At 43.1% G+C, this 27,640-nt stretch overlaps 1 protein-coding gene across 2 annotated transcripts; it reads right to left on the bottom strand.

The window, feature by feature from the left end:
• Positions 1 to 210: 210 nt before the first annotated feature.
• LOC100136741 (insulin-like growth factor I) lies at positions 211 to 22,720 on the bottom strand. 2 transcript variants are annotated; one of them, XM_021562190.2, is made up of 5 exons: positions 22,428 to 22,720; positions 20,811 to 20,970; positions 7,924 to 8,186; positions 5,773 to 5,808; positions 211 to 3,669 (listed from the first exon to the last, which is right to left on the bottom strand). In XM_021562190.2, exons 1-5 carry the CDS (start codon positions 22,473 to 22,475, stop codon positions 3,610 to 3,612), a joined length of 567 nt encoding a protein of 188 aa, XP_021417865.1. In that variant the 5' UTR covers positions 22,476 to 22,720; the 3' UTR covers positions 211 to 3,609.
• Positions 22,721 to 27,640: the final 4,920 nt, after the last annotated feature.

The following is a 27,640-nucleotide window of genomic DNA, read 5'->3' as shown; positions in this document are numbered from 1 at the left end:
AGCGAGAGGGACATGGTGATCAATTACACTCCAAATACTGTTCACCTGGCTGTTTGTTTTCCTTCTTATGTTTGGTTGCCAAGCAAAAGTGGTAAAAACATCTTTGTTATTTTATTAATGGATGATATTCAAAGGTTTCTCAAAAGTGCCTGCAGAACATTCTGACATGAGCATGACAAATGGTATGAAATAAGTGCCCAGACGTTGTCATAATGTTGACAAGTGGTTTATTCAGCAGGAATGGTGAACAATCTGTCAGTATTTAAACATTTTCTACAGAAGGCAATCGAGCACCAGAAATAACAGCGCTGTAATTAAACAGTTTCTTAGATGATGGTGAGCTTTGGAATCCCATGGCAATCAATTCAAATGTTTTCCTATTCCAGAGCGCTTGATAGAGTTTTCCTATATGTAATTCAAAATACAGTTTTCATTCATGTTTGTGACATTGTAACTGCTAATTGTGAGATAAATGGTGACAAAGAATCAGTCAAAATAGTGTTTTGGGAGTCAGATAACTGGATTAAATATCTAGATTCTATCATGCTCATAGCTTTACTCTGTTGCTGCCCCTCAAGAGGCCACCATTATTATCCTTTATGCCTGCATATTGACAGTCCCACAAAGTCCCACATGGTAAACTTCCATCTTCAGGTTTGTTTCAGGGAGAACTACACTCTTAGGAAAAAAAGGTGCTATCTAGAACCTAAAAGAGTTCTTCGGCTGTCTCCATAGGAGAACCCGATGAAGAACCCTTTTTGGTTCCAGGTAGAACCCTTTTGGTTCTACGAAAAACCCTTTCCACTGAGGGTTCTACCTGGAACCCAAAAGGGTTCAACCTGTAACCCAAAAGGGTTCTCCTATGGACAGCCGAAGCCTAAGAGTGTAGAACTGAACTGGGGTCAGTCTGACCAGCGTATGCCTCAGGGGATGAATGAAACCTACACTTGTATTACTCAAGCGGCATTAGCATAGCTGAACAGCTGATCAGATGGATGGAGACATCGATCAAATGTGATAGCTTATGATTGACAGTTGTCAGTTTACCTATACTGTCTTTCATTACATAAAAATCTGACAATGCAAGTTGAATTAGATTGTGTCTTAATTTAGCTGAGATCTTTGGTATCAGTCTGGTGATATGGTACTGAAGGACAATCGTGCTGATAATAGGAACTCAACAAGCTTGTTTTAAAACCACATACATGCATCTCACGGAGGGTCAAATGGTATGCAGCCATAGAGGTCAACCTGGCTTTCAATTCACCTGACAATATCGTCCGTTGCCATATGTGAACGGACAAGATGGAGTCCTAATCTTAACCACTTCATCGCATTGTATGTGTTGATGATTACAGCTGTGGGTTGCTGATAGATGTAAGGATATAAGTACCACATTAATACTTTAGGTCAGACCGTCATTTTAATACTTCTTTTGATAATTTCTATCCCATTTTTATTGATATCCGAATGCATCAACAGCCCAAAATTGTAAAAGGTTGTAATAAATTAAACATGTCTTACTTTGTGGGGAGCTGAGAACCAGATCTGATTCGCTGTGTCACTTAAGCTCTTTAACACATGGGCATGGTTTTACAAAACAAATCGTTCAACCTCAATCATACATATCCGTAAGCGTCAATGCCTTGGCTTTCTGATCATCAATGTGGTGCGTTCACATAACATTTCGTTCAGGACAAACAAAAGTACACTATGACTTTTAACACCTTAATATTATTGAAGGATCACAGTTCACAGTGCTTTTTGTCAAGTTATTTGGCATAGGGATCTATATTGAGTAACAATAATTTAAAAACAGTAGAAAAAATAGCGTTTTGCCTTCTTGGGATCCACAACATGATACTTTTTTTCCATGCATTCACAGATTTCACACAAAGACATTTGCTCGCTTATACTACTACCTTATTGAAATTGCTTACAAATAAAAACACTATTAATAAAATGGTGGCCACAAGGCTGTGCAAAAGGGACGACCTCCAACGATAAGCTTTGCCATCTCTCTTTCTCTTCCTGTTTTAGCCCACCGTTGCAAGTAACAAACTACAAAATAGCACCATTATACAGTGGATAGGATTTTCTTAATACGGTTTTGCTATATGATACCATCATGTACAATGATAGTAGAAGAATGCATAGGATAACATAAATGGGAGTATTGGTTGATTATACACTGACAGAGGAGGAAGAGATGTGATGGGTTGTCAGGTTGTTGAAATGGTACGTTGACTGTCAGGCATCCAGATTGTGCAAATAGCCATTACTCTCTGTAATCCTGACGCAAACACAGGAATTCTCAGAACATGGTCTGATGGAACCAGTGTGTGAACCTTGCTCACAGTAGCAGAGCTCTGAGTGGCTGAGCTACAAAACGGACTGTGTGTGTGTGTGTGTGTGTGCACAGCATTTTTAAACTGTAGTCCTGTTTGTAGGTGTGTGGTTCTGTGTTTCTAACAGTATTTGAGTTGCATATCATTCACTTGAGTGAACTATATGTGTTGCAGTTCATTTTATAGCCTTTTGTGATGAAAAACCCATGCAGTCCATGTTCATACAGAAGAAGCAAAGGTCCCTCCCTAAGCTAACAAAATAAAAGAATGCAGACCAAGTGAAATCAATCATTAATCGTCTTCCTGTAGCTGGCTATTTTTAGCGCCCCTCTGTCCTGTCCTCTGCATTAGAATCCATTTTTAATCAGACCAGATATTAGACCCAGAGAATCTACTGTGAGTCTTTACAAATTAAATATAAATTGAATCTCCTCAGTACTTACTGTTTACAGTACAGGATATAATATTACTGTCAGTTTCACTAGAATGGCTTAGCAGTACAAGAAGATTGTATCATCAGAATAGGTCTCTGGTCATATTGTTTCCTCAAAGCCTGGTTCTTATGTTATGGTTGCATGTAATACGCTTATTGTCTGTTGAAGCAGTGAATAGTAAATAAATAGCCTTAATGAAACACGTGACAACTGTGAAATTATATTTTGGCCAGAACTGACTGAAGCTGAAATAACATTCTCTTGAGGTTCTAATATATTTTCCAAGCAGTGGTTGTTAGATGAGAATGGGTGGGTGACTTATCCATTAGCCCGACTGCTTTGCATGGCCCAACCTCTCAGTGTAAAGCTTAAACTCTTTCAGAGTTCAGGTGAAGAGGATGAACCATTGGCTCCCATAGACAGACAGGTAAAACATGTCTGCTGGCTGCCCTCCTATTGGCTGTATGTAACACTGAGCCTATCAGAGGCCACCAGGGACACTATAGCTCAGCTCACACATGGAGGTATAAGAAGAAGAAGCTCTTTGATGTGTAAGCAGCTAAACTAGTCTGTTACATTGGTTTGACATGGAATATAATTCCTTCCAATATGAAATGGTGCAGTGTATAAAATAATAAAAATACCTCTCATATAACCCCAGCACTTCAACTCTCAGCTAGAGACATTACACACAAAGCTTATTACCATTAGCTTAGTACCATAATCCACCTTTTGTTGTTTTACAGTGAACCATTCCACAGAGGCACCAGGTATGGGCCCACCCTTCTCTCATCCCTGTCTGCCTGTCCGTTAGCTTCTGTCTTCTTCTACATTCGGTAGTTCCTTCCCCCTGTGTTTCCTCGACTTGAGTTCTTCTGATGTACCTCCTGAAAAGGGTGGAGGGGGAACAGATTTTTAGGAGGAGAAACATTAGATAAGTGGATTAGGAGAGTGGGGAAAAAAACAGCTTTGGGTCAAAACCCAGTGCCTGTGTCTAGAACAACACAGCTGTACAATTAATGGATGATGATTTCATAACCTTTTGCTATAGTGAAAGAGCCACAAACAGTACAGTATCGAGTATCCTCCCTACCAGAGCTGATAGGTCATATTCAAACCACAAGCCACCAGAGCGGCACTGACATTCAACACACTGTCCCTCTGCACATGAATAAATCAATGTGATTACACGCATGCCGTTACCCTCTGTAACTAGCATGCCACAAATCTGTTGCAATCTGAGGACCAGGGTTTCAGCACAAAATGTACAGTATGAAAGTAGAATCTGTCTGGGAGAGAGAGTGCCCATGGGTCTACCACAAAAACCACTTAGTCCTCCGCCCCTTCGCTAATGGCTTTCTTTTTTAAGAGAAGAGTTGTAAAATGCACCAAGTCCAAGCTTAAAAGGATGACATGGACACACAGGTGGAATTTGGAAACTAAGGGAGAGGAAAGAAACATTTCTTCTGGTTGGGTTGACTACTTTGGTTGGACTGGGCTTGACTACTAATTAAATTCTGTGCTTGTATTTCCTTCCCTCTCACTGACTGACTGTATTCTGCTGTAACCTGGCCAAGGAGTCATTGATTTTGTATCTACTAAACGAAGGTATGAACAGCTACGTATAACAATGACAAGTATGCATCACATATGATGGTAGTCATGGCACCAATCATGGCATATATATTCTACACTGAACAAAAATATAAACGTAACATGTAAAGTGTTGGTCATGAGCTGAAATAAAAGATCCCAGACATTTTCCATATGCACAAAAAGCTTATTTCTCTCACATTTGGTCCACAAATGTGTTTACTTCCCTGTCAGTGATAATTTCTCCTTTGCCAAGATAATCCATCCACCTGACAGGTGTGGCATATCAAGATGCTGATTAAACAGCATGATCATTACACAGGTACACCTTGTGCTGGGGACAATAAAAAGGCAACTCTAAAATGTGCAGTTTTGTCACACAACACAATGCTACAGATGTCACAAGTTTTGAGGCAGCGTGCAATTGGCATGCTGACTGCAGGAATATTCACCAGAGCTGTTGCCAGAGAGTTTCTCAAATTCTTTCGCTTTAGAGAATTTGGCAGTATGTCCAACCTGCCTCACAACCGCAGACCACGTATAACCACGCCAGCCCAGGACACCCATATCTGGCTTCTTCACCTGTGGCCACCCGGTCAGCTGATGAAACTGTTGGTTTGCACAACCAAAGAATTTCTGCACAACTGTCAGAAATCATCTCAGGGAAGCTCATCTGCGTGCTCTTCGTCCTCACCAGGGTCTTGACCTGGCTGCAGTTTGGCATCGTAACCGACCTCAGTGGTCAAATGATCACCTTCGATGGCCATTGGCTGGAGAAGTGCGCTCTTCACAGATGAATCCCGGTTTCAACTGTACTGGGCAGATGGCAGACAGTGTGTATGGTGATGTGTGGGTGGGCGGTTTGCGCTGATGTCAAAGTTGTGAACAGAGTGCCCCATGGTGGCGGTGAAGTTATGGTATGGGCAGGCATAAGCTACGGACACAATTCCCTTTTATTGATGGCAATTTGCATAGAGATACCATGACAAGATCCTGAGGCCCATTGTTGTGCCATTCGTCTGCCGCCATGACCTCATGTTTCAGCATGAAAATCTATGGCCCCATGACACAAGGATCTACACAATTCCTGGAAGCTGAAAATGTCCCAGTTCTTCCATGGCCTGCATACTCACAAGACATGTCACCCATTGAGCATGTTTGGGATGCTCTGGATTGACGTGTAACACAGCATTTTCCAGTTCACGCCAATATCCAGCAACATCGCACAGCCATTGAAGAGGAGTGGGACAACATTCCACAGGCCACTATCAACAGCTTGAACAACTCTATGAGAAGGAGATGTGAGAAGGAAATTGTTGCATGTTGGGTTTATATTTTTGTTCTGTGTAGTTATAGTAGGAAAGTACCACTGCAGTAGTGAAGGACAAACAGCCTACCTTGCAAGATGTGTGACTATTCCCAGATAAAGGTTTCTGTCAGGAAAAATAATAAAACCGTTCAGATATGACACATTTGCTTTCCACTGTGGTAGTTTATTGTCCACAATGGAATAGTTAGCCACTCTCTAAGGGGTAAAAGTCAGTTATTGGTGTTTTCTGTCCTCATCATCAAGCCTTAGCCTTAACGTCTTAACTTGGAGTGCATGCTCTGGAAAAAGCCTGACACACAGTGTCTTCGGAAATTATTCAGACACCTTGGCTTTTTCCAAATGTTGTTACGTTACAATCTTATTTTAAAATGTATTAAATTAAAAAATGTCCTCGGCAATCTACACACAATACCCCTTAATGACAAAGCAAAGACAGCCTTTTAGAAATGTTTGCAAATTTATCCAAAATTAAAAACAGAAATACCTATTCAGACCCTTTGCTATGAGACTCGAAATTGAGCTCAGATGCATCCTGTTTCCATTGACTATCCTTGAGATGTTTCTACAACTTGATTGGAGTCCACCTGTGGTAAATTCAATTGATTTGGACATGATTTCGAAAGGCAAACACCTGCCTATACAAGGTCCCACAGTTGACAGTGCATGTCAGAGCAAAAACTAAGCCATGAGGTCAAAGGAATTGTCCATAGAGCTCCGAGACAGGGTTGTGTTGAGGCACAGATCTGGGGAAGGGTACCAAAAAATGTCTGCAGCATTGAAGCTCCTCAAGAACCTTCAATGCTCCTGAGTGGCACAGCGGTCTAAGGCACTGCATCTCAGTGCTAGAGGCGTCACTACAGACCCTGGTTCGGTCCCACGCTGCTTCACAATTAACCGTGATCGAGAGTCCCATCGGGCAACGCACAATTGACCCAGCGTCATCTGGGTTAGGGGAGGGTTTGGCCAGGGTAGGCCGTCAGTGTAAAATAAGTATTTGTTCTTAACTGACTTGCCTAGTTAAATAAAATAATTTAAATAAGAACACAGTGGCCTCCATCATTCTTAAATGGAAGAAGTTTGGAACCAGCAAGACTCTTGTTAGAGCTGACCGCCCGGCCAAACTAAGCAATAGGGGGAGAAGGGCCTTGCTCAGGGAGGTGATCAAGAACATGATGGTCACTCTGACAGAGCTCTAGAGTTCCTCTGTGGAGATGGGAGAACCTTCCAGAAGGACAACTATTTCTGCAGCACTCCAACAATCAGGCCTTTATGGTATAGTGGCCAGATGGAGGCCACTCCTCAGTAAAAGGCACATGACAGCCATCTTGGAGTTTGCCAAAAGGTACCTAAAGACTCTCAGATCATGAGATACATGATTGGTTTGATGAAACTAAGATTGAACTCTTTGGCCTGAATACCAAGCGTCACATCTGGAGGAAATCTGGCACCAACCCTATGGTGGAGCATGGTGGTGGCAGCATCATGCTGTGGGGATTTTCTTCAGCGGCATGGACTGGGAGACTAGACAGGATTGAGGCAAAGATGAACGGAACAAAGTACAGAGAGATCCTTGATGAAAACTTGCTACAGAGCGCTCAGGACTTCAGACTGGGGTGAAGGTTCATCTTCCAACAGGACAACGACCCTAAGCACACAGCCAATACAACACAAGAGTGGCTTCGGGACAAGTCTCTAAATGTCTTTGAGTGGCCCAGCCAGAGCCCAGACTTGAACCCAATCGAACATTTCTGAAGAGACCTGAAAATAACTGTGCAGCAACGCTCCCCATCCAACCTGACAGAGCTTGAGAGGATCTGCAGAGAAGAATGGGAGAAACTCCCCAAATACAGGTGTGCCAACCTTGTAGCTTCATACTCAAGAAGACTCGTGGCTGTAATCGCCGCCAAAGGTGCTTCGACAAAGTACTGAGTAAAGGGTCTGAATACTTAAATGTGATATTCTTCGTTTCATATTTAATTGTATTGCGTGTAGATTAATGAGGGAAAAAAACAATTTAATGAATTTTATAATAAGGCTGTAACGTAACAAAATGTGGAAAAAGTAAAGTTGTCTGAATACTTTCTGAATGCACCGTATGATCTAACAATCAAATATACTGAAGGACCCACTACAATGTTCCATATCTATGTCTGTTCTGTTTCACTGATGTCAACTGTGTATGCTCTTATAATGTATATCTGTTTGGTGCTGTGCTCACCTTCTTGGGTTTTGTCTTGTCTGGGTGCTGTGCTGTCCTACGCTCTGTGCCTCTGTCCACGCTTTGCACTGCAGTACTAACCTTAGGTGTTCTTGGCATGTCTGTGTGGCGTTGTGCGCGCACAGAGCGAGCTGCCTTGCCAGACTTGACAGGGGCACAGTACATTTCGAGCCGCCGTAGCTCGCAACTCTGGAAGCAGCACTCGTCCACAATACCACGGTTATGTGACCGCCGTGAACTGGGGCCATACCCCGTTGGTTTACCTGGAGAGACAGAAAGAAGAATTTGTGTTACTACATGTGAAGACATAAAGAGCATGTAAAGAGCATGCAGAGAGCATGTAGAGAGCATGCAAAAATTATGCAAAGAGCATGCAGAGAGCATGTAAAGAGCAAGGATAGCTGTCGTTCCAGTTTGTTCTGTAAGTAAATAAAAAAGATAACTGAAGAGAGCTTGACGTTTATGATTAGACATTTTGGACTTCCATGTATGTTTGTCTTCATGTTATAGGTCGAAGTTAAACGTTGAGGTAAAAGTAGAGGTCATAGGCATGTTAAGTGTTGTGTCACGGGTGTGTTACGTCAACCACAGGTGCTTTAAAAGAGCCAATGGAATCATATACAACATAACCCATTACAGTCTTGGATATGGACCAACTTCTTTAGTGCAGATGTCCTGGAAGGTCTTATATCTGTGAGCTGAATGAATCCAAAAAGCTGTAATCATTTGTGGCTGTGCGCCAGGACCTGGGCCCTGTAATAGCTGAGTGCTAACGGCCAGGTTGTGGACTTGATTATTCTGATATATGGACAGCGTTAATGACATTGATTTCTTCACTGCAAAATGTACAGGGTATCGCATTGCACTGTGCGGACTCTTTTTGGCAGCCGTGAGGCAGTAAAAAAGGTCACGGTCACCGTAACATTGAGAATATCACGTTCTGACGTTTTAGACCCATTAGGCCAAACCTCAACCCCTCGGGGCCCATCAGCCTGCAGAGAAAGCAGGCCCAGGCCTAAGTCACACCCTCTGGCAGCCTGGTTGGTCGTTTCATTCACATTTTCACATTTTCACCTGGCAACCCAGCAGCCCTTTATTGCTGACAATATCAGAGCCAGTTGAACTCTGGATACTGTGGATGCTGGTACAATGCAGCCATGCTGTTGTTCCCTAACAACTATATGGCTTTCCTGAGACACGACTAGACTCATAGTTCCCATACGTGCAAAAGATAGGCAGTTGGTGGCACCTAAATTGTGTGTGTGGGGGGGGGGTCATAGTAATGGCAGGAAGAGAATAAATGAAATGGTTTCAAACACATCACACACATGGTTTCCATGTGTTCGATATCAGTCCATTCACTCCATTCCAGCCATTATTATTAGTCGTTTAACCCTCACCAGCCTCCTGTGGTGCAAAGCCAGAGAGGCTCACTTGGAGGTCTGGTGCTCTTCAGTATGAATCGGAATCTGAGCACTTCTCTGAGAACCCAAGTCACCTTCTACAGTGATGTGAGTGGAAGGGAGGAGGAAGTTAGGAGTTGCTTTGACACCTGAATGCCAACAGCTTTCGACTCCCTCTCTCCAAACCCACTTTCTTTCAGTGGCCGTTAAAAAAATATCCCACTCTCCATTTACAATTCCCCGCTCACCTCAGGCAATATTGCCTTGATAGGCTTTTCCCTGTTACCAAATGAAATAATAATAATGTAATATGGCATTTACAAGGAGGAAATGCCTTTCCCTTTCAGAGTTAATAGCTCTTGGCCTGGGAGCCTGCCAGTGCTGACAAAGTGCATTAACTTCTGCTCTATGCCTTCCTTATCTTGACAATGTTGTTTTGGACAGAGAGGAGCTCCAATTCAGAAACAGATGCATCTCTCCACAGTTCTCAGTCAGGACCCTGGGTACAGTGTGAAGAAAGATTATGGAGGTAGTTGTACTGTGTGTGAGAGAACACTGATCTCAAGTCAGATGATGAAATACAGTGTGTGTTCATGGATAGTTGAAGGTGAGAGGGTTCTATACTGGCTAAAAGGTTGAAGGTGAGAGGATTCTATACTGGCTAAAAGGTTGAAGGGGAGAGGGTTCTATACTGACTAAAAGGTTGAAGTTGAGAGGGTTCTATACTGGCTAAAAGGTTGAAGGTGAGAGGGTTCTATACTGGCTAAAAGGTTGAAGGTGAGAGGGTTCTATACTGGCTAAAAGGTTGAGGGTGAGAGGGTTCTATACTGACTAAAAGGTTGAAGGTGAGAGGGTTCTATACTGGCTTAAAGGTTGAAGCTGAGTGTGTTCTATACTGGCTAAAATGTTGAAGGGGAGAGGGTTCTATACTGGCTAAAAGGTTGAAGGTGAGATGGTTCTATACTGGCTTAAAGGTTGAAGGTGAGAGGGTTCTATACTGGCTCAAAGGTTGAAGGTGAGAGGGTTCTATACTGGCTAAAAGGTTGAAGGGGAGAGGGTTCTATACTGACTAAAAGGTTGAAGGTGCTGCAGTGGACAGCAAGAATAGTTGATTCCGCAGGCAAGGAGAAAGAGATAGTTCTCACCCAAGGTCTATGTCCAGGTCAACAAGGTCAATCATTGTTTTTAGGATGTGACCACCACAATGTAGGCTAAAGGTAATCAGGCCATGTTATAGCCTCCTTACAATGAGAACTGTACGTGCAATACACCAGTTTTCACCTTGAGAATGAAAGGTAGCAGGTCTCATTGTTAGAAGACTATTTGGGGATTTTCATAACTTCATCCCTCTTTGTGTCCTCAGCTGGGCCCACTTAAAGATGCACTCTCTGACTTTTGTATAATTTCAGCCAGTAGTTTTGAAAGTGGCGCTCACGAGCCAAAAATGGGTCCCTGTTTTTTGTGCACTACGTCATTCAATTGTGTAGGGCGGCAGGTAGCCTATCGGCTAGAGTATTTTGACCAGTAACCGAAAGGTCGCTGGTTTGAATACCTGAGTCGACAAGGTAAAAAATCTATCTGTGCCCTTGAGCAAGGCACTTAAACCTAATTTGCTCCAGGTGCGCCATGCTACTATGGCTAACCCTGTAAAACAACACATTTGACTGAACCTATCCAGTGTATGTGACAATACATTTGACTGAACCTATCCAGTGTATGTGACAATACATTTCACTGAACCTATCCAGTGTATGTGACAATACATTTGACTGAACCTATCCAGTGTATGTGACAATACATTTGACTGAACCTATCCAGTGTATGTGACAATACATTTGACTGAACCTATCCAGTGTATGTGACAATACATTTTACTGAACCTATCCAGTGTATGTGACAATACATTTGACTGAACCTATCCAGTGTATGTGACAATACATTTCACTGAACCTATCCAGTGTATGTGACAATACATTTGACTGAACCTATCTAGTGTATGTGACAATACATTTGACTGAACCTATCTAGTGTATGTGACAATACATTTGACTGAACCTATCCAGTGTATGTGACAATACATTTGACTGAACCTATCCAGTGTATGTGACAATACATTTGACTGAACCTATCCAGTGTATGTGACAATACATTTCCAAAAATGTTTTACTATGTCATCCATTTTGTTTGATATGTTACAAATCCAATTCATGCAATTTGTTGTGCTTAAGATCGCGGAGTGCATCTTTAATGTAATGTTTACTGAATGGCATGTTGTAATTAAGCCAGAATAAACCATGACAAATTGTCACTTAACCATTGTTGCCGAATTTTCATGACGAGGGAAACCTTCTTGCGAGGCCGAGTTTGTGATTATTCAAGCAGACAGGTTGTATTGTGAGCCAGGAGTTGATTGTGCTGTTCCTGTTTTCCAATCCCTCCCAATAAAGGCCTCCAAAATGAACATCCACTATTATTCTCAATATAACCTGTAACCTTCTGAACCATCAGCTGGAGAGGAGAGAAATCATCCGGATGCAGATTTTAACATGAAGAAGAATCAGCTGGTTTTAAAAAGCAGAAATCATCAGTAATCAGGTGGAATAGGTTTTGGAAGGTTTTAAGTGCCACGTTTCAAGGGATCACTGACTGTAACTCGCCGGGAACAAAGAGTTGGTGTGCTGTTGTTGTTAACAAACTCAGACAAACCACCTTCTCCTGCCTGCCGTATGGTGTGGACATCCAGCACGGTGGATGGTGTGAGAAACAGGCTGTTTGAGAAGGGGGATCTGTGGTGATTGGTAAAGGCTTTTGTTTTGGAGTTTGGTTGCAGCCATTCAAGGCATGGCAGATTAGTGGTAGGCTACACATCTTCTGTTTGTGTCACTGTCGTAGACAGACACCCACTACAGATTAGGGTGAAGTTTTGTTTTGGTGTTGTGTGTTGTTGCACACATCTATTGGATAGAAGGGGGGCCCATTTTCCCCCTTTTTGTAGGGTGAATGAGGGTGAATAGATTCAACTGAGATCTAAGTGCTGCATAACAACTGTTTGGCTGCATAGAGAGAGGCTCCATCATGACTTGAAAGAAGGAATGTCTACAACTCTGTAATGCTCCCCAGTGGTTTATTAAGATGCACACAAGACAATGTTTTGATCCCACTGCGATCTTTGTCAGGTCAGTCGACAATGTCTTAGCTGAAGAGCAAGGCAGCCTGTTTAGGTCAACCTGACTGAGCAGCACACAAGCTAGAGGGACCTTTTGGTCAAGCAGCATTGACCTTTTGGCAGTAGTGCCATAACAGCAGAGAAGCATGGGTACAAATATAAGCCATACTTTTAACTACCACTATTGTGCTCATGATCATGCTCAAGTTACTATTATATTTTATTTGTCATGTGCAGTGCATTCGTGAAGTATTCAGACCCCTTCCCCTTATCCACATTTTGATACGTTACAGCCTTATTCTAAAATGGATTAAATTAATAAAAATCCTCATCAATTTACACACAATACCCCATAATGACAAAGCGACCTTAATTATATCCTCCTGATTCCTGCTTACAAGCTAAAATGAAAGCAGGAAGCAACAATGGCTCGGCCTATAAAAAAAGTATTCAGATGAAGCAGATGCTAAACTACAGGACCGACATGAGTAAGACCTTTAAACAGGTCAACATTCACATGGCTGCTGGGCCTGACGGATTAACAGGACGTGTGCTCCGGGCATGTGCTGACCAACTGGCAGGTGTCTTCACTGACATTTTAAACATGTCCCTAATTGAGTCTGTAATACCAACATGCTTCAAGCAGACCACCATAGTCCCTGTGCCCAATAGCACTAAGGTAACCTGCCTAAATGACTACAGACCCATAGCACTCATGTCCATAGCCATGAAGTGCTTTGAAAGGCTGGTATTGGCCCACATTAACACCAATATCCCAGAACTCTAGACCCACTCCAATTTGCATACCGCTCAAACAGATCCACAGATGATGCAATCTCTATTGCACTCCACACTGTCCTTTCACACCTGGACAAAAGGAACACCTATGTGAGAATGCTATTCATTGACTACAGCTCAGCGTTCAACACTATAGTGCCCTCAAAGCTCATCACTAAGCTAAGGATCCTGGGACTAAACACCTCCCTCTGCAACTGGATCCTGGACTTCCTGACGGGCCGCCCCCAGGTGGTGAGGGTAGGTAGCAACACATCTGCCACTCTGATCCTCAACACTGGAGCCACTCAGGGGTGCCTGCTCAGCCCCCTCCTGTACTCCCTGTTCACCCATAACTGCATGGCCAGCCATGACTCCAACACCATCATTAAGTTTGTGGATGACACAACAGTGGTAGGCCTGATCACCGACAACGACAAGACAGCCAATAGGGTAGAGGTCAGAGCCCTGGCCAGGTGGTGCCAGAATAACAACCTATCCCTCAACGTAATCAAGACCAAGGAGATGATTGTGGACTACAGGAAAAGGAGGACCGAGCACGTCCCCATTCTCATCGACAAGGCTGTAGTGGAGCAGGTTGAGAGCTTCAAGTTCCTTGGTATCCACATCACCAACAAACTAGATTGGTCCAAACACACCAAGACAGTTGTGAAGAGGGCACGACAAAACCTATTCCCCCTCAGGAGACTGAAAAGATTTGTCATGGGTCCTCAGATCCTCAAAAGTTTCTACAGCTGCAACATCGAGAGCATCCTGTCTGACTGGTTGCATCACTGCCTGGTATGACATCTGCTCGGCCTCCGACCGCAAGGCACTACAGAGGGTAGTGCGTACGGCCCAGTACATCACTGAGGCTAAGCTGCCTGCCATCCAGGATCTCTACACCAGACGGTGTCAGAGGAAGGCCCTAAAAATTGTCAAAGACCCAGCCACCCTAGTCATAGTCTGTTCTCTCTGCTACCGCATGGCAAGCGGTACCGGAGTGCCAAGTCTAGGACCAAAAGGCTTCTCAACAGCTTCTACGCACAAGCCATAAGACTCCTGAACAGGTAATGAAATGGACTATTTGCATTGTGTCCTGCCACTCCCCCCCCCACACCTTTTTATGCTGCTGCTACTCTCTGTTTATCATCTATGCATAGTCCCTTTAACTATACATTCATGTACATATTACCTCAATTAGACCGACTAACCTGTGCCCCCACACATTGGCTACCCGGATTATTTGCAGTGTGTCTCGCCACCCCCCACCCACCAACCCCCTCCTTTACGCTGCTGCTACTCTCTGTTTATCATCTATGCGTAGTCACTTTCACTATACCTACATGTACATATTATCTCAATTAGCCTGACTAACCTGTGCCCCCGCACATTGACTCTGTACCTGTATATAGTCTTGCTACTGTTGTTTTCACTGTAATTCAATGTTTTTTTTTTACATTTGATTTCTTTACTTATCTATTGTTTACATAATACCTATTTTTTACTTAAAAATTGCACTGTTGGTTCGGGCTTATAAGGAAGCATTTCACTGTAAGGTTGTTGTATTCGGCGCATGTGACAAACACATTTTGATTTGAAAATAGTTTTTTTGAAATGTATTACATAAGAATACAGATCCTTTGCTATGAAACTCAAAATTGAGCTCAGGTACATCCTGTTTCCATTTATCATCCTTGAGATGTTTCTACAACTTGATTGGAGTCCATCTGTGGTAAATTCAATTGATTGGACATGATTTGGAAAGGCACACACCTGTCTATATAAGGTCTCACAGTTGACAGTGCATATCAGAGCAAAAAAACAAGTCATGGGGTCGAAGGTATTGTTCGTAGAGCTCTGAGACAGGATTGTGTTGAGGCACAGATTTAGGGAATGGTACCAAAATATTTCTGCAGCATTGAAGGTCCCCAAGAACACATTGACCACCATCATTCTTAAATGGAAGAAGTTTGTAACCACCTCAAGAGTTCCGCTGAGAGATGGGAGAACCTTCCAGAAGGACAACCATCTCTGCAGCACTCCACCAATCAGGCCTTCATGGTTGAGTGGCCAGATGCAAGCAACTCCTCAGTAAAAGGCACATAACAAACAGCCCACTTGGAGTTTGCCAAAAGACACCTAAAGGACTCTCAGACGATGAGAAATAAGATTCTCTGGTCTGATAAAACCAAGATTGAACTCTTTGGCCTGAATGCCAAGAGTCACATCTGGAGGAAACCTGGCACCATGCCTAAGGTGAAGCATGGTGGTGGCAGCATCATGCTGTGGGGATGTTTTTCAGCAGCAAGGACTGGGAGACTAATCAGGATCGAGGGAAAGAGAAACAGAGATCCTTGATTAAAACCTGCTCCAGAGCGCTCAGGACCTCAGACTGGGTTGAAGGTTCACCTTCCTACAGGACAACGACCATAAGCACACAGCCAAGACAACGCAGGAGTGGCTTCAGGACAAGTCTCTGAATGTCCTTGAGTGGCCCAGCCAGAGCCCAGATTGAGCCCGATCAAACATCTCTGGAAACCTGAAAATAGCTGTGCAGCATCGCTCCCCATCCAACCTGACAGAGCTTGAGAGGATCTGCAGAGAAGAATGGGAGAAACTCCTCAAATACAGGTGTGCCAACCTTGTAGCGTCATACCCAAGAAGACTCAAGGCTGTAATCGCTGCCAAAGATGCTTCACCAAAGCACCGAGTAAAGGGTCTGAATACTTATGTAAATAGGATATTTCAGTTTTTTATTTGTAATAAATTTGCAAACAATTCTAAAAAACAGTTTTTGCTTTGTCATTATGGGGTATTGTGAGTAGATTGATGTTGATTTAAAAAAAAAAAATAAGTAGAACAAGTCAAGAGGTCTTAACACTTTCCGAAGTAAAAATATAAACGCAACATGCAACAATTTCAACAATTTTACTGAATTACAGTTTATATAAGGAAATCAGTCAATTGAAATAAATTCATTAGGAGCTAATCTAAGGATTTCATGACTGGGCAGGGTCTCAGCCATGGGTGGGCCTGGGAGGGCATAAGCCCACCCACTGTGGAGCCAGGCCCAGCCAATAAGAATGAGTTTTTCCCCCAAAAAAGGATATATTAGACAGAAATACTCCTCAGTTTCATCAGCTGTCCGGGTGGCTGGTCTCAGACAATCCCGCAGGGGAAGAAGGTCCTGGGCTGGCATGGTTAGGCGTCTTATGGTAGAAATATTAACATTCAATTATCTGGCAAAGACTCTGATGGACATTCCGGCATGCCAATTGCATGCTTCCTCAAAACTTGAGACATCTCTGGCATTGTCTTGTGTGACAAAACTGCAAATTTCAGAATGGCCTTTTATTGTCCCCAGCACAAGGTGCACCTTTGTAATGATCATGCTGTTTAATCAGCAATATGCCACACCTGTCATATTTTTGTGCTTATGGAAATTTTCTGTGATCTTTTAATACAGTTCATGAAACCTTCGGACCAACACTTTACACGATTATTTTTTATCAGTATATTTGAACGACTTCTAAGACAAAAGTCAAAGAGGCAGGCCACTCACTGCTCCATCCTGCTGCTTGGATAGAGCTATGCTGGAGACACTGCAGCACATAGCTCACATTCCTCAAACGAGTAAGGCTGTAAAGACAGGGCTCTCCTCCAGAGTGGGCACAGAAAGGATCTGAGTTTTACAGCCTCTCCGTGGTTAATAAAAAACAGTGAATTCTTGGAACCGGTGCAGCGCACTGCCTGTGGAGTGTCAGGGAGTTTATGGTTTGTCGGGGTCTACGAAAGCTGCTATAGACCTGGAAACTGCCTCTTTATCACTGGTACCACAAAGAGTTTATAGCCTAGCTAAATTTCCCTCACATTTTCAACTGAGGTTATGTCTGCTTTTAGGCAATTAAAAGCCAGTTTGTAAGAGCATTTAGGATCCTAACTCAGTGAGTTAGGGTCTCGTGGGATGGGATAGACTGGATGGGTCAGTCAGTTCAAAATGATGTGACATAGCAAGCTTGGCTAGCTCTGGCTAGTTACAGTCTAGGAACAATTTACCAGGGTTTAAGTTTCGGTTTTAGCCCTAAGTAGAAGCCTCAGATGAAACTGTAGGCTATAATAATGTGGGCACAATGTGTGCAATATATGTACGAGTTCTTTATGGTCAAGCCTGGCCAACATCACCAGTAGAACAGGTTTATTTCAACTCAAGCATTTGTGTCTTGACTCCAAACTGACAGAACTCAAATCTAACATCCCCATCCTGTCGCTTTCATGATAAGTATGTTTGTTATGCAGAGTAGTTATTCAGTGAGGAGGGTCAACATTCTCATTTCAGCACTCCATGGAAAAACAACACCTTTTCACAGTGACAAAGTGCACACAAAGTGCAAACAGGAGACCTTTCTTTCTTTAGTGCTGAGTACCTTCTGCTGAGTGTGTGTGTGTTCAGGTCCAGTGTATAAAACTAGAGAGGTGGGGAGGTGTAGGGGAGGGGTGCATCCTGATCATCCTGTAATCCCCCATAATCCCCTGCTGCTCCGGGACAAGGCCTAGCTGTGTGGGTAGTGAGGCTGATGTGCTGTTTACACGTTCTCCACTCTCCTACTCCAGCTGCTTCAAATAGAATAGACACAGAGAGACAAACAAGGCTGAGAAAGGATAGGATGGCTCATCAATGGCTGCTTAAAAGCAATTTACTCCCCTCCTCTGTTCCTCGTTCTGTTTAAACTACATGCTGTTGGGAGGGCGATGTCACAGTGCCAATCTGAATTTGTTTTCATCCCGACTATAAATGTATCTCATGTACAACTCTCTCTGAGCTAGTGGCTTATGACATGGCATTATGAGACAAAAAGGACAAGACTGGTTTGTCTATTGCCCTGTGTGGCTGAATCTCTGTGCCTTTTGCTGAATAGGTTTATCTCTGACCCTGACATGGTTCCTTCTGATTAAAATGTATATCACTAATACATTTACGAATACTCCCAGCATCATCCACATTAGAGACTTGGTATATGCCATGACATTGTATTTATGGAGTTACTAAGAGAAAGGTGGTGTGCCATAGAAGTCCTTTTTCATTTTTAGTCAGTTGTATTTTTTCCACATCCTAGTGCTCTGGAGTGTAGGTTCACTTTTAGACTGTGAGAGGAAATTCTTCAGAATAGAATAACCAGCTCCATCCAGACTACATTACAGGAAGTGGGTGTTATCTACAATAAAAGCTCAGGAAGAGTTGATTCATGTATTTCAGAGAATCTACAGTACCCCACTGATCAGAGAATGTTCCTACCGATTTTCCTCACAATTTTCCTGTCGTCCAGTGTTCCTATTTGCAAACTGGGGTTACCCAGATTCTGTTCAAAAGGCCCCCACGAAGACCAGATTCACAGTATGTCTGTATATCCACTCTACTCCACTCAACCCGGGAGGAGTTTGCCTGCTAAAGCATTACTAAGACAACTGAGGATTTCTAGGTCAGGCTAATAATTGGAAAAAGTGACTACGGTTGTGGATTTAGTTTTTATTCTTTAGACCACATTTTGTTTCAATAAAATATTTTTCCACCGAGTAGTATTTCACATTTCTGTCAAGGTAATGAAATATGAAGTCTTGAAATGCAAGTGCAGCTACTTTAGCAGTGACATGGTGGGTAAGGTGGATTGGCCCAGCGTCTCAGCCCGCAGAAAGCCCAGTGTCACTGCAACACGTTGGGGACACATCATTACTACGGTGGCTGCCAAGTTCAATATGGTGCAGCAGACTGGAGGGGAGGAGTTCAGCTCAGGAGCAGACCAGACCTGACAACCGCAAGGAGCTGTCACTCTTCCCAGTGCAAAAGACGACAGAGCCGAAAATGGATTATCCAGATATCTCACCTAAAGACTCATTGTTATACATGTGGTTCCATCTGACAGCAGGAGAGAGAGACATACTGTCCACACATTGAGCCACCTGCTGTACATACCTCACCGTTCCTTTCCAGAAAGGATGGAGTGTGCCTGAAATGTCCTCGACTCAATGAACATTTTTTAACACGAGAACAAGGCATTGATGGATGGGCACTTTGCAGCTCAATGATCGCACAGTACAGTCTATAGTCACATGGATGCAGTTTAGTTCCAAACCTTGACCGATTGAATTCCCAGAGCCAGATATGGTCTATCTGAGGTCTGTGAGTTCATGATTGGAATGATTTGCTGTTTATGTCCATTGTTTGGTTCATCAATTAATTATCATAGAATAATCTTGTTGAAGATACAGTTATATTCCAAATACAAGATATGGCAGTGTGGTAAGTTCTGGCAACTCAATATTTATATTCCATAGGCCATGTGAAATCCATTAAAACCCTTTCACAGTCTCACATCATCAAATCTCCCAGACAGTCTCACACCTCATCAAAAGTCTTTACACATATTAAATATTTCATCAAGTTCACAGAAGAATTGTTATCACGCAATCAAACATTCTCAACTCTGTCACAACTAGTCAACAACAACAAAAAACAGCACCTCAAGAGAACTTTCAAAGTGGCATTCCACAGTACATGGTTGTGAGTTAACTGAGAAACTACCATGATGTAATACAAGTCTGAATTAAGTTGGAGCATAGAGCCTCTTTCAAGATGATTGACATCTCTGAGCTGTATTGATATGTCAATGTCAGTGATACGAAAGGATGGTGCACAATAATGGTTTAGCCTTGGAGAGGTGGTAAAGAGAGACTTGACACTTGTATGTGCAGTGATTTCACTCAACGCCAGCTAGGGACCCTCAAGGCACCACATTCAGTGTATGGCACTAATGAGCCAAACCACAACCTTTCTGAGTCCATGGTTCTAATGGGAAGAAGTAGTCCCCTGAGGGAAGGATCAGGGTCCATGTCATAGGAACACTGGCTACTGCTGAGTGGGAGAACGCAACACCTTGACACAGCTCAGCACTGCCATATATTGCATCTTGTTCTGGCCTTTGTGCCTCCAATGGAAAATAGGAGATTTAAGTCCTGGATTCTTAGCGGATGGTTTTCTTTGGGTAGCTTTCCCCATTTCTGGTGGAAAAAGAGTTCACTGCAACATTTATGTCTCTCCCTCTTCCTTCTTACAGATAGTCAGCCTCAATTCCACTTAAAACCCCATCCCCATAGACCCAGCAGCCGTTTCAATGAGCAGAATATACATATAGCTGTTTAACATCATTCTACACTTCATTTACCTCTCAGCAACCCCCAGAACCTCACTCCTGCTTCAAGGGCATTGCATCATGTGATTCTATATATTCCATTAGTCTAAGTCAGGAGTCCATCACAATCATGGACAGAGACAAAATATACATATAAGCATCAACTCTTTCAAATCTGATAAGTCTACAGCTGAAATGTTTAATAGGAGTGCGGAAAAGGACAGCGGGAATGGTTATTAGAAAGTGAAGGCCAGATGAGAGAGATCTGATACTGTTTAATTTATGAGGTTGCGCATTAGCGCTTTGGGAGAATGGAGCAGCAGCAATCCTTTATGAATAAATAAAAGGTGCACTTACTGAAATAAAAGCCTCTCTCTCCACACACAAACTGCAGCGTGTCCACCAGCTCCGCCCCACACAGGGTCTCGGGCCCCGCCCCTGTTGCCGCCGAAGTCAGGGTTAGGACGCACAGCAGCAGTGAGAGGGTGTGGGTACAGGAGACACAGCACATCGCACTCTGCGTTCAATGGGGAGAAGGGCACAGTTAGTAGGACATGGCAGGCAGAGAATATCGTCAGTCTCACCGCCCATATCGTATTTCACCAGTGTCAGCATGACTTGATGGCAGTGATTTCAACATCTTCGTCATTATCAGTTTTTACTATAGATTTGCGAAATATATAGCTAGGTTTTCCAATAGGTTCCCAATAAGTGAAGGAACAGGTGTCTATGGAACCGTGACGTCCAAAACAATCACACCATTATAATAAAAGAGCCTACAATAATACCAGTCTATGAGTTTTGGTCACGATTTACGCACGTATGGCCCTTGAAGTGTATTAACCCTTACAAGCATATTAGGATGTATGGAGCGGTGACTGCCCGAGCCGCTTCCTGAGGAGAGGGTGCTTTCCCGGTTCGAAGCTCATACACATCATTGTCTTGTCTGTAGGCCATTTCACTGATAATATTCCCGCAGCCATCAGACAGTTACGTTTCACAACCCGATAATCAAACTTTTGGGGTGTTATAATAAAGAACAATTGCATAGGAATTAGTCACAGAGAGGGAGAGGTATGCATAAAACGAATGCATAAATCAATCAATGCGATAAGATATCTTTAAAATCGTTTGTTTCCAAACAGTCTTCTTTAAGTAGGCTTAGTTTTAAGATAATGTAATGATGCCCTTGCTTTCTCTCATCCTCAGCTCCAAAAACGATCGTTCAGGACAGGAGCCACAGAGCCAAGGATCTTGCCTATCCAAACATGAGATGGAAAACGGTTCACGTGCCAAACCCAGCAGATGAAGCATACCGGGACAAATTTACATAATAAAGAGAATATATACAGGATTCATATACATCACAACCCCTACCACATAGTTATCTTGCCCAAAGGGCGCCTTCTTAGACGCCTTAAACCTTTCCTTATTGTTTGTTTTCCTACAATCCAATGTGGTACCCAAATGCGGAGTCAGCAGAAATTACTTTGAAAGTTCAGTAACTAATGCAGCAGCATTAGTGGTTTATATTCATGGAAACGGAATCGGTAGGCGCGCAATGCGCAAACGTGTCGAAACTCATGCTGGAAACGCATTGAAACATCCACGCGAGTGTGTTAACTCATGCACGCAGACATGCCTAATAACCTTATTTGCGTAAAGTCAATGAAAGTAAATGTTATAGCTAGGCTACATATAATGTCTATGTGGAAACAGTCAAACGTGCTTTCACAGAAAATGCACGCAAATCTACCTGCTGACATGTTCTGATAGACATTTTGAAATAGTCTATAATAAAACCGATGTGTACATTAGATCCCTGAACTAAAATAATCTGCTCTATTCAAACATGGGTCTTTATTCATTTTTGCTTTGATACTGCAAATAAATCAGGTTGGTTCTTGCAACAACAACAACACAAATTGTAAGTAAGGTAACAATCTGGTGTCAATGGAAATTATTTAAAGTTACCTTGAAGACATCACATAAATGCCACTGGAAGAAATGACCGCTAGACATCCCCACGGGTCTCCGCACGACAAAGCCCAGCAAAAATGAACTTGTTTGAAGTCATTAAAAACAGTGAGAAAGTGGATAAGATGCAGGCAATGTCACATCTCAATATTCCGACTTTGTTCCATTGCGCAGGCTCGTTTTTGAGAAGTGAGATTTAGCGAACTGGAGACGGATTTAGAGAGAAAATCCCTCACATGTATCTACATTACACAGACATTTTCAACAGGAAACAGCTGGGGCAGCATTTGCCTTCTCCCCATCCTAAATTATTCATTAAGGATTTTGGGCACATATTCAAATAACGTCATCATTTATACTTTTCTTAGAATGGGATTGAATTTTGATCTCTTTAAGGCTTGGACCCATACCACCCGCTCTTCTCAAAGCTTGTTACGTGTAGAAATCTCAATGATGAGTTGTTATAGGCATTGGAAAATATAATTATTGTCCACGAAGCTCGTGCGTAATTTATGTGCCACATGTAGGCTATGTGTCTTCATATTCATCATCTATTGCATACATATCTATCTCCAACGTTTGATTTAGTGGGCTTATTCATCATCATGATTTAAATATTTTCATAAACTAGAATATTTGAGTGTTTATGTACAGTGCACACACAGTCAGCAGGATAGCCTGCACATTGGTCTCTTTTTTCATACAATTCATATATGTTTATATTCATATATGTGAATATCACCCCTTACCTCAAATCATCAGGATTAAAATCCCACATCTAACCACCTGATTATTCATGTAGTTTTATACATGCAGTTTTAAATATCCTCTTGTTAGGTCTATCTGCGAACACCATGGCAATACATCTAATTTTACAATGCAAATATTATGACCACTCAGTGTTTGTCACTGAACACTGCATTGCCACTTGACAGCCCAAATGTGGGCCTTTCCCAATCTGTGAATCTGCACCTTGCTCTCCCCTTGAGTTGACATGTGTCTCAGTATCTGTTGACAACAGCACTCTTTCCATGTCAAATATGTATGCCATTGAATAGGACAATCCTATTTGTTCCAATAAAGGGCAAAGTTTTGAAAGACCACTGCCTAATTGTCCCAGGGCTTAAAGAGGGTTGATTTCACCAGCAGAGATAAGAGATCAACACTGATCCAATCACTAAACAGGAGATCAGTGCTGACCCAATCATAAAGCAGGAGATCAGCAGCACAGCTCCAGTTAGCTCAGACAGTGTCAGCGCATCACATAAACAAGAACGTATCCAGAGAGGGCAGTGAGTGGACACAAACAGGCAAAGATGACACCTTATAATGCCACCAAAGTGGGTCATAACATGCAAGCACATTCAAAGACGTCACAGGGTGTGTGAGGACATTCAATTCACCTATTTAAACCTAACATGGGCAGATAGTGACTACATTCATATACAGTTTTCACCCAATGCAATATGTTATGCATAACACTATTACCAGTGTTAAGTGGATGAGCCCAGCAGGGAATATAAAAGGTTTCAAGATGCCTCGATAACTTTGATCAAGACCAACATCCTATCCACCCCAAAGCCTACTGCCTCCAAATGTCCTCCCTGCCCCTGGCTTAGCTACAGCTCCAGCAGATTGGGTGCATTGTCATAACCTTTAATTCAGTGTCTCTCTCTTTAGTTCAGAACATTGGGGCATTATCATCCAACATGCTGGATGGCACAAAACAGAAGCACAATGTACCATACACATTTTCACTCCCTGCTGTGTATTGTGTCGTGGTAACGAGTAACCATATAATAGTAAACAATGATGCACTCCTGATTAAAGACAAAGCTGCTTGAGCTGACCTTGTCAAATCAGGGCATGCAAAATAAAACTCCTCTGGTTCCAAGAAACTTACACAAACCTCGCTATTAATCAGTGTTTTCTGATGAAAAACTAATCTAATTTGGCAACCATCTTCTCAGGTGATTGTAAGTCCCACTGCCATGAATAGTGACAAATATGACTATTATCATTACTGCTGGGGTATGGCTATAATGATGGCCTGTTCTTGTCTGATTATCCCCCAATGCAGTAGTAGACTGCCCTTTCTTTCCTTCTCCTGCCCACTCCAATATGCAGCACTCAGGGTTGTACCTCTGCCAGCTCTCTCTCTCTCTCTCTCTCTCTCTCTCTCTCTCTCTTTCTCTCTCTCTCTCTGCCTCTCTTATTCTCCCTTTCTTTCTGTCTGTCTGCCCTTCTCTCTCTCTCTCGCTCTTCCTCTGTCTCTCTCTCTCTGTCTCTCTCTCTCTCCCCTCTCTCTCTCTCTCTCTCTCTCTCTCTCTTTATCTTTCTCTCTCTCTCTCTCTTTCTCTCTCTCTTCCGCCCCCCTGAACTCATTGACCAGGAAAAGGCTTGTTTTCACTCACAGGGATTCTGGACAGGGAAGAGGTGTTGACAGCATCCTCTGTCTGGACTGACCTGCCAAACAACCAGGCTAGAGGTAAAGACAATGGTCCAGCATACAGATGAGTATATGAGAAAGATAAGCATTTCAAGTTCACACGAGGACACACAGGGGGCGGAGAGAGCAGTTAGAATCTGTGCTCTCAACCCTGTTTCATTCTTCTCCTTCATAGCATTGATCTTAATTGGGGTGAACCATTCCCTCTTGATTAGTTTGAGATGGCTCTTGTGAGTTAGGCTGTACTTTTCTGATCAGTGATTTAAACCCAAACATCTTCATATGAACTAAGCAAACTAAGCTATTCATTGTGTGAGAGAGGGGGTAATTATGTTTTTTTTTTACTCAGTATTTAATCTACTCAGTGATGTGAAGTGGGTTTAAATGAAAAAGAGGGGTGTGGTGCTGATGCTTGTGCATGGGGTATCAAAATCATATTTCGGTGCCATACCATGTCTGTTCATATGGAAGAAATGAAGGTGCGTCATGGAGCAGCAGAGCGAGAGGGGTGCTTGTTTTGATACTTGCCGTTGCCGCAGCAACATGTAGGGGTCACAAATGTTTCGGTGAAGTGGGCAGGAAATTCCATGGCGCCTGTTGATGATCAAATCCCAATTTAAATACTGTTCTATGATAGTTTAACTATCCGTGTCAGATTGATGAACATGCTGGATTCTACTAAGAGAATGTTTTCAGAAATAGCCTCGTGTTCTCAGAAGGAGGGTTGCAAAATTCCACGAACTTTCAATAAATTCCCTGGTTTTCCGAAAATTTTGTTTGGAGGATTCCCGGAGTCAGGAGGGAATAAGCAGGAAGTCCGCAATCCTGCAACCAGGATTTCTGGAAACACCAAGGAATTTATTGAAAGTTCCTGGAATTATGAAACCCTACTCAGAAGACATTCAGAAATCATGTTAACAAAGCAAATAATACCCAGCTACCAGGGTATCAGGTCAATATCTCTGGAAATGGTGATACAGGAGAAAGCTATTCCTCAACTTGCAGGATGGCAGTTCTATTATTAAGAGCCATGTATTTATTATCAATGTTTAATAATGCTGTCATTATTAAGTCACTGTCAAAATGCCAAAACTCTCTCTTTTACGACACATAGGAAAGTCCCTCTGAGACTATTCATCCTTCTGTCAAAACAGTGAACACTGCAAATCCTGGGTGATGCAATCATACCAATACAATTCAAGTATGCACAAGTTGCCAGTTAGTTCAACGAGTGCACTTGATGTAGGAAAAAGCTTGAGAAACATAGCTTTTTAATTACTGTAAGCTGTCTATGCCCCACCACACTACACTCTCAGAGGACCCCCTTTAAGTAAGAAACCTGTTCATTCTGTAAGTATCCCTATAGAGAAGTATTCCCTCCTGCAGAAAGCCCTGTCAGCAGAGTTAACGTGTTTGTGTGAAACATGTATGGGAAGCTCTCAATCAAATGTATTTCCAACGCCCTTTTTACATCAGCCGATGTCACAAAGTGCTATACAGAAACCCAGCCTAAAACCCCAAACTGCAAGCAATGCAGATGTAGAAGCACGGTGACTAGGAAAAACTCCCTAGAAAGGCAGGAACCTAGGAAGAAACCTAGAGAGGAACCAGGCTCTGAGGGGTGGCCAGTCCTCTTCTGGCTGTGCTGGGTTGAGAATATAACAGTACATGGCCAAGATGTTCAAACGTTCATAGATGACCAGCAGGGTCAAATAACAATAACAATCACAGTGGTTGTAGAGGATGCAACAGGTCAGCACCTCAGGAGTAAATGTCAGTTGGCTTTTCATAGCCGAGCATTCAGAGTTATAGACAGCAGGTGCGGTAGAGAGAGAGAGTCGAAAACAGCAGGGGTTCAGGGTTCAATACCCGCAGGCAGAACAGTTGAAGCTGGAGCTGCAGCACAACCAGGTGGACTGGGGACAGCAAGGAGTCATCAGGCCAGGTAGTCCTGAGGCATGGTCCCGTGGCTCAGGTCCTCTGGGAGGGGAGGGAGAGGGAGAGAGAATTAGAGGAAACACACTTAAATTCCCACAGGACACCGGATAAGACAGGAGAAATACTCCAGAAATAACAGACTGACCCTAGCCCCCATCCCACAGGACACCGGATAGCATAAATACTGGAGGCTGAGACAGGAGGGGTCGGGAGACACTGTGGCCTCGTCCGACAATACCCCCAGACAAGGCCAACCAGGCATGATATAACCCCACCCACTTTGCCAAAGCACAGCCCCCACACCACAAGAAGGATATCTTCAAACCACCAACTTACTACCCTGAGACAAGGCTGAGTATAGCCCACGAAGATCTCCCCCATGGCACGAACCCGAGGGGGGCGCCAAACCCAGACAGGAAGATCACGTCAGTGACTCAACCCACTCAAGTGATGCACCCCTCCTAGGGACGGGATGGAACAGTACCAGTAAGCCAGTGACTCAGTCCCCATAATAGGGTTAGAGGCAGAGAATCCTGGTGGAGAGAGGGGAACCAGCTAGGCAGCGACAGCAAGGGCGGTTCGTTGCTCCAATGCTTTTCCGTTCACCTTCACACCCCTGGGCCGGACTACACTCAATCATAGGACCTACTGAAGAGATGAGTCTTCAATAAAGACTTAAAGGTTGAGACCGAGTCTGCGTCGCTCACATGGATAGGCAGACCATTCCATAAAAATGGAGCTCTATAGGAGAAAGCCCTGCCTCCAGCTGTTTGCTTAGAAATTCTAGGGACAGTAAGGAGGCCTGCGTCTTGTGACCGTAGCG

Source organism: Oncorhynchus mykiss, chromosome 15 (genome assembly GCF_013265735.2).
Source record: "Oncorhynchus mykiss isolate Arlee chromosome 15, USDA_OmykA_1.1, whole genome shotgun sequence".
Classification (NCBI taxonomy): domain Eukaryota; kingdom Metazoa; phylum Chordata; class Actinopteri; order Salmoniformes; family Salmonidae; genus Oncorhynchus; species Oncorhynchus mykiss.
The sequence above is the reverse complement of the archived record's forward strand: the minus strand, read 5'-3'. Positions and strand labels throughout refer to the sequence as shown.

What these genes read in the sequence shown, in the direction of transcription:
- LOC100136741 (XM_021562190.2), bottom strand. Translation starts at nt 22,475, where the DNA reads ATGTCTAGCGGTCATTTCTTCCAGTGGCATTTATGTGATGTCTTCAAG. An exon ending in ACAAGACAAAACCCAAGAAG is followed by an intron (nt 5,809 to 7,923) that starts GTGAGCACAGCA and finishes TTTTCCTGACAG; the next exon opens with AAACCTTTATCTGGGAATAG. An exon ending in ATAGTCACACATCTTGCAAG is followed by an intron (nt 3,670 to 5,772) that starts GTAGGCTGTTTG and finishes CACCCTTTTCAG; the next exon opens with GAGGTACATCAGAAGAACTC.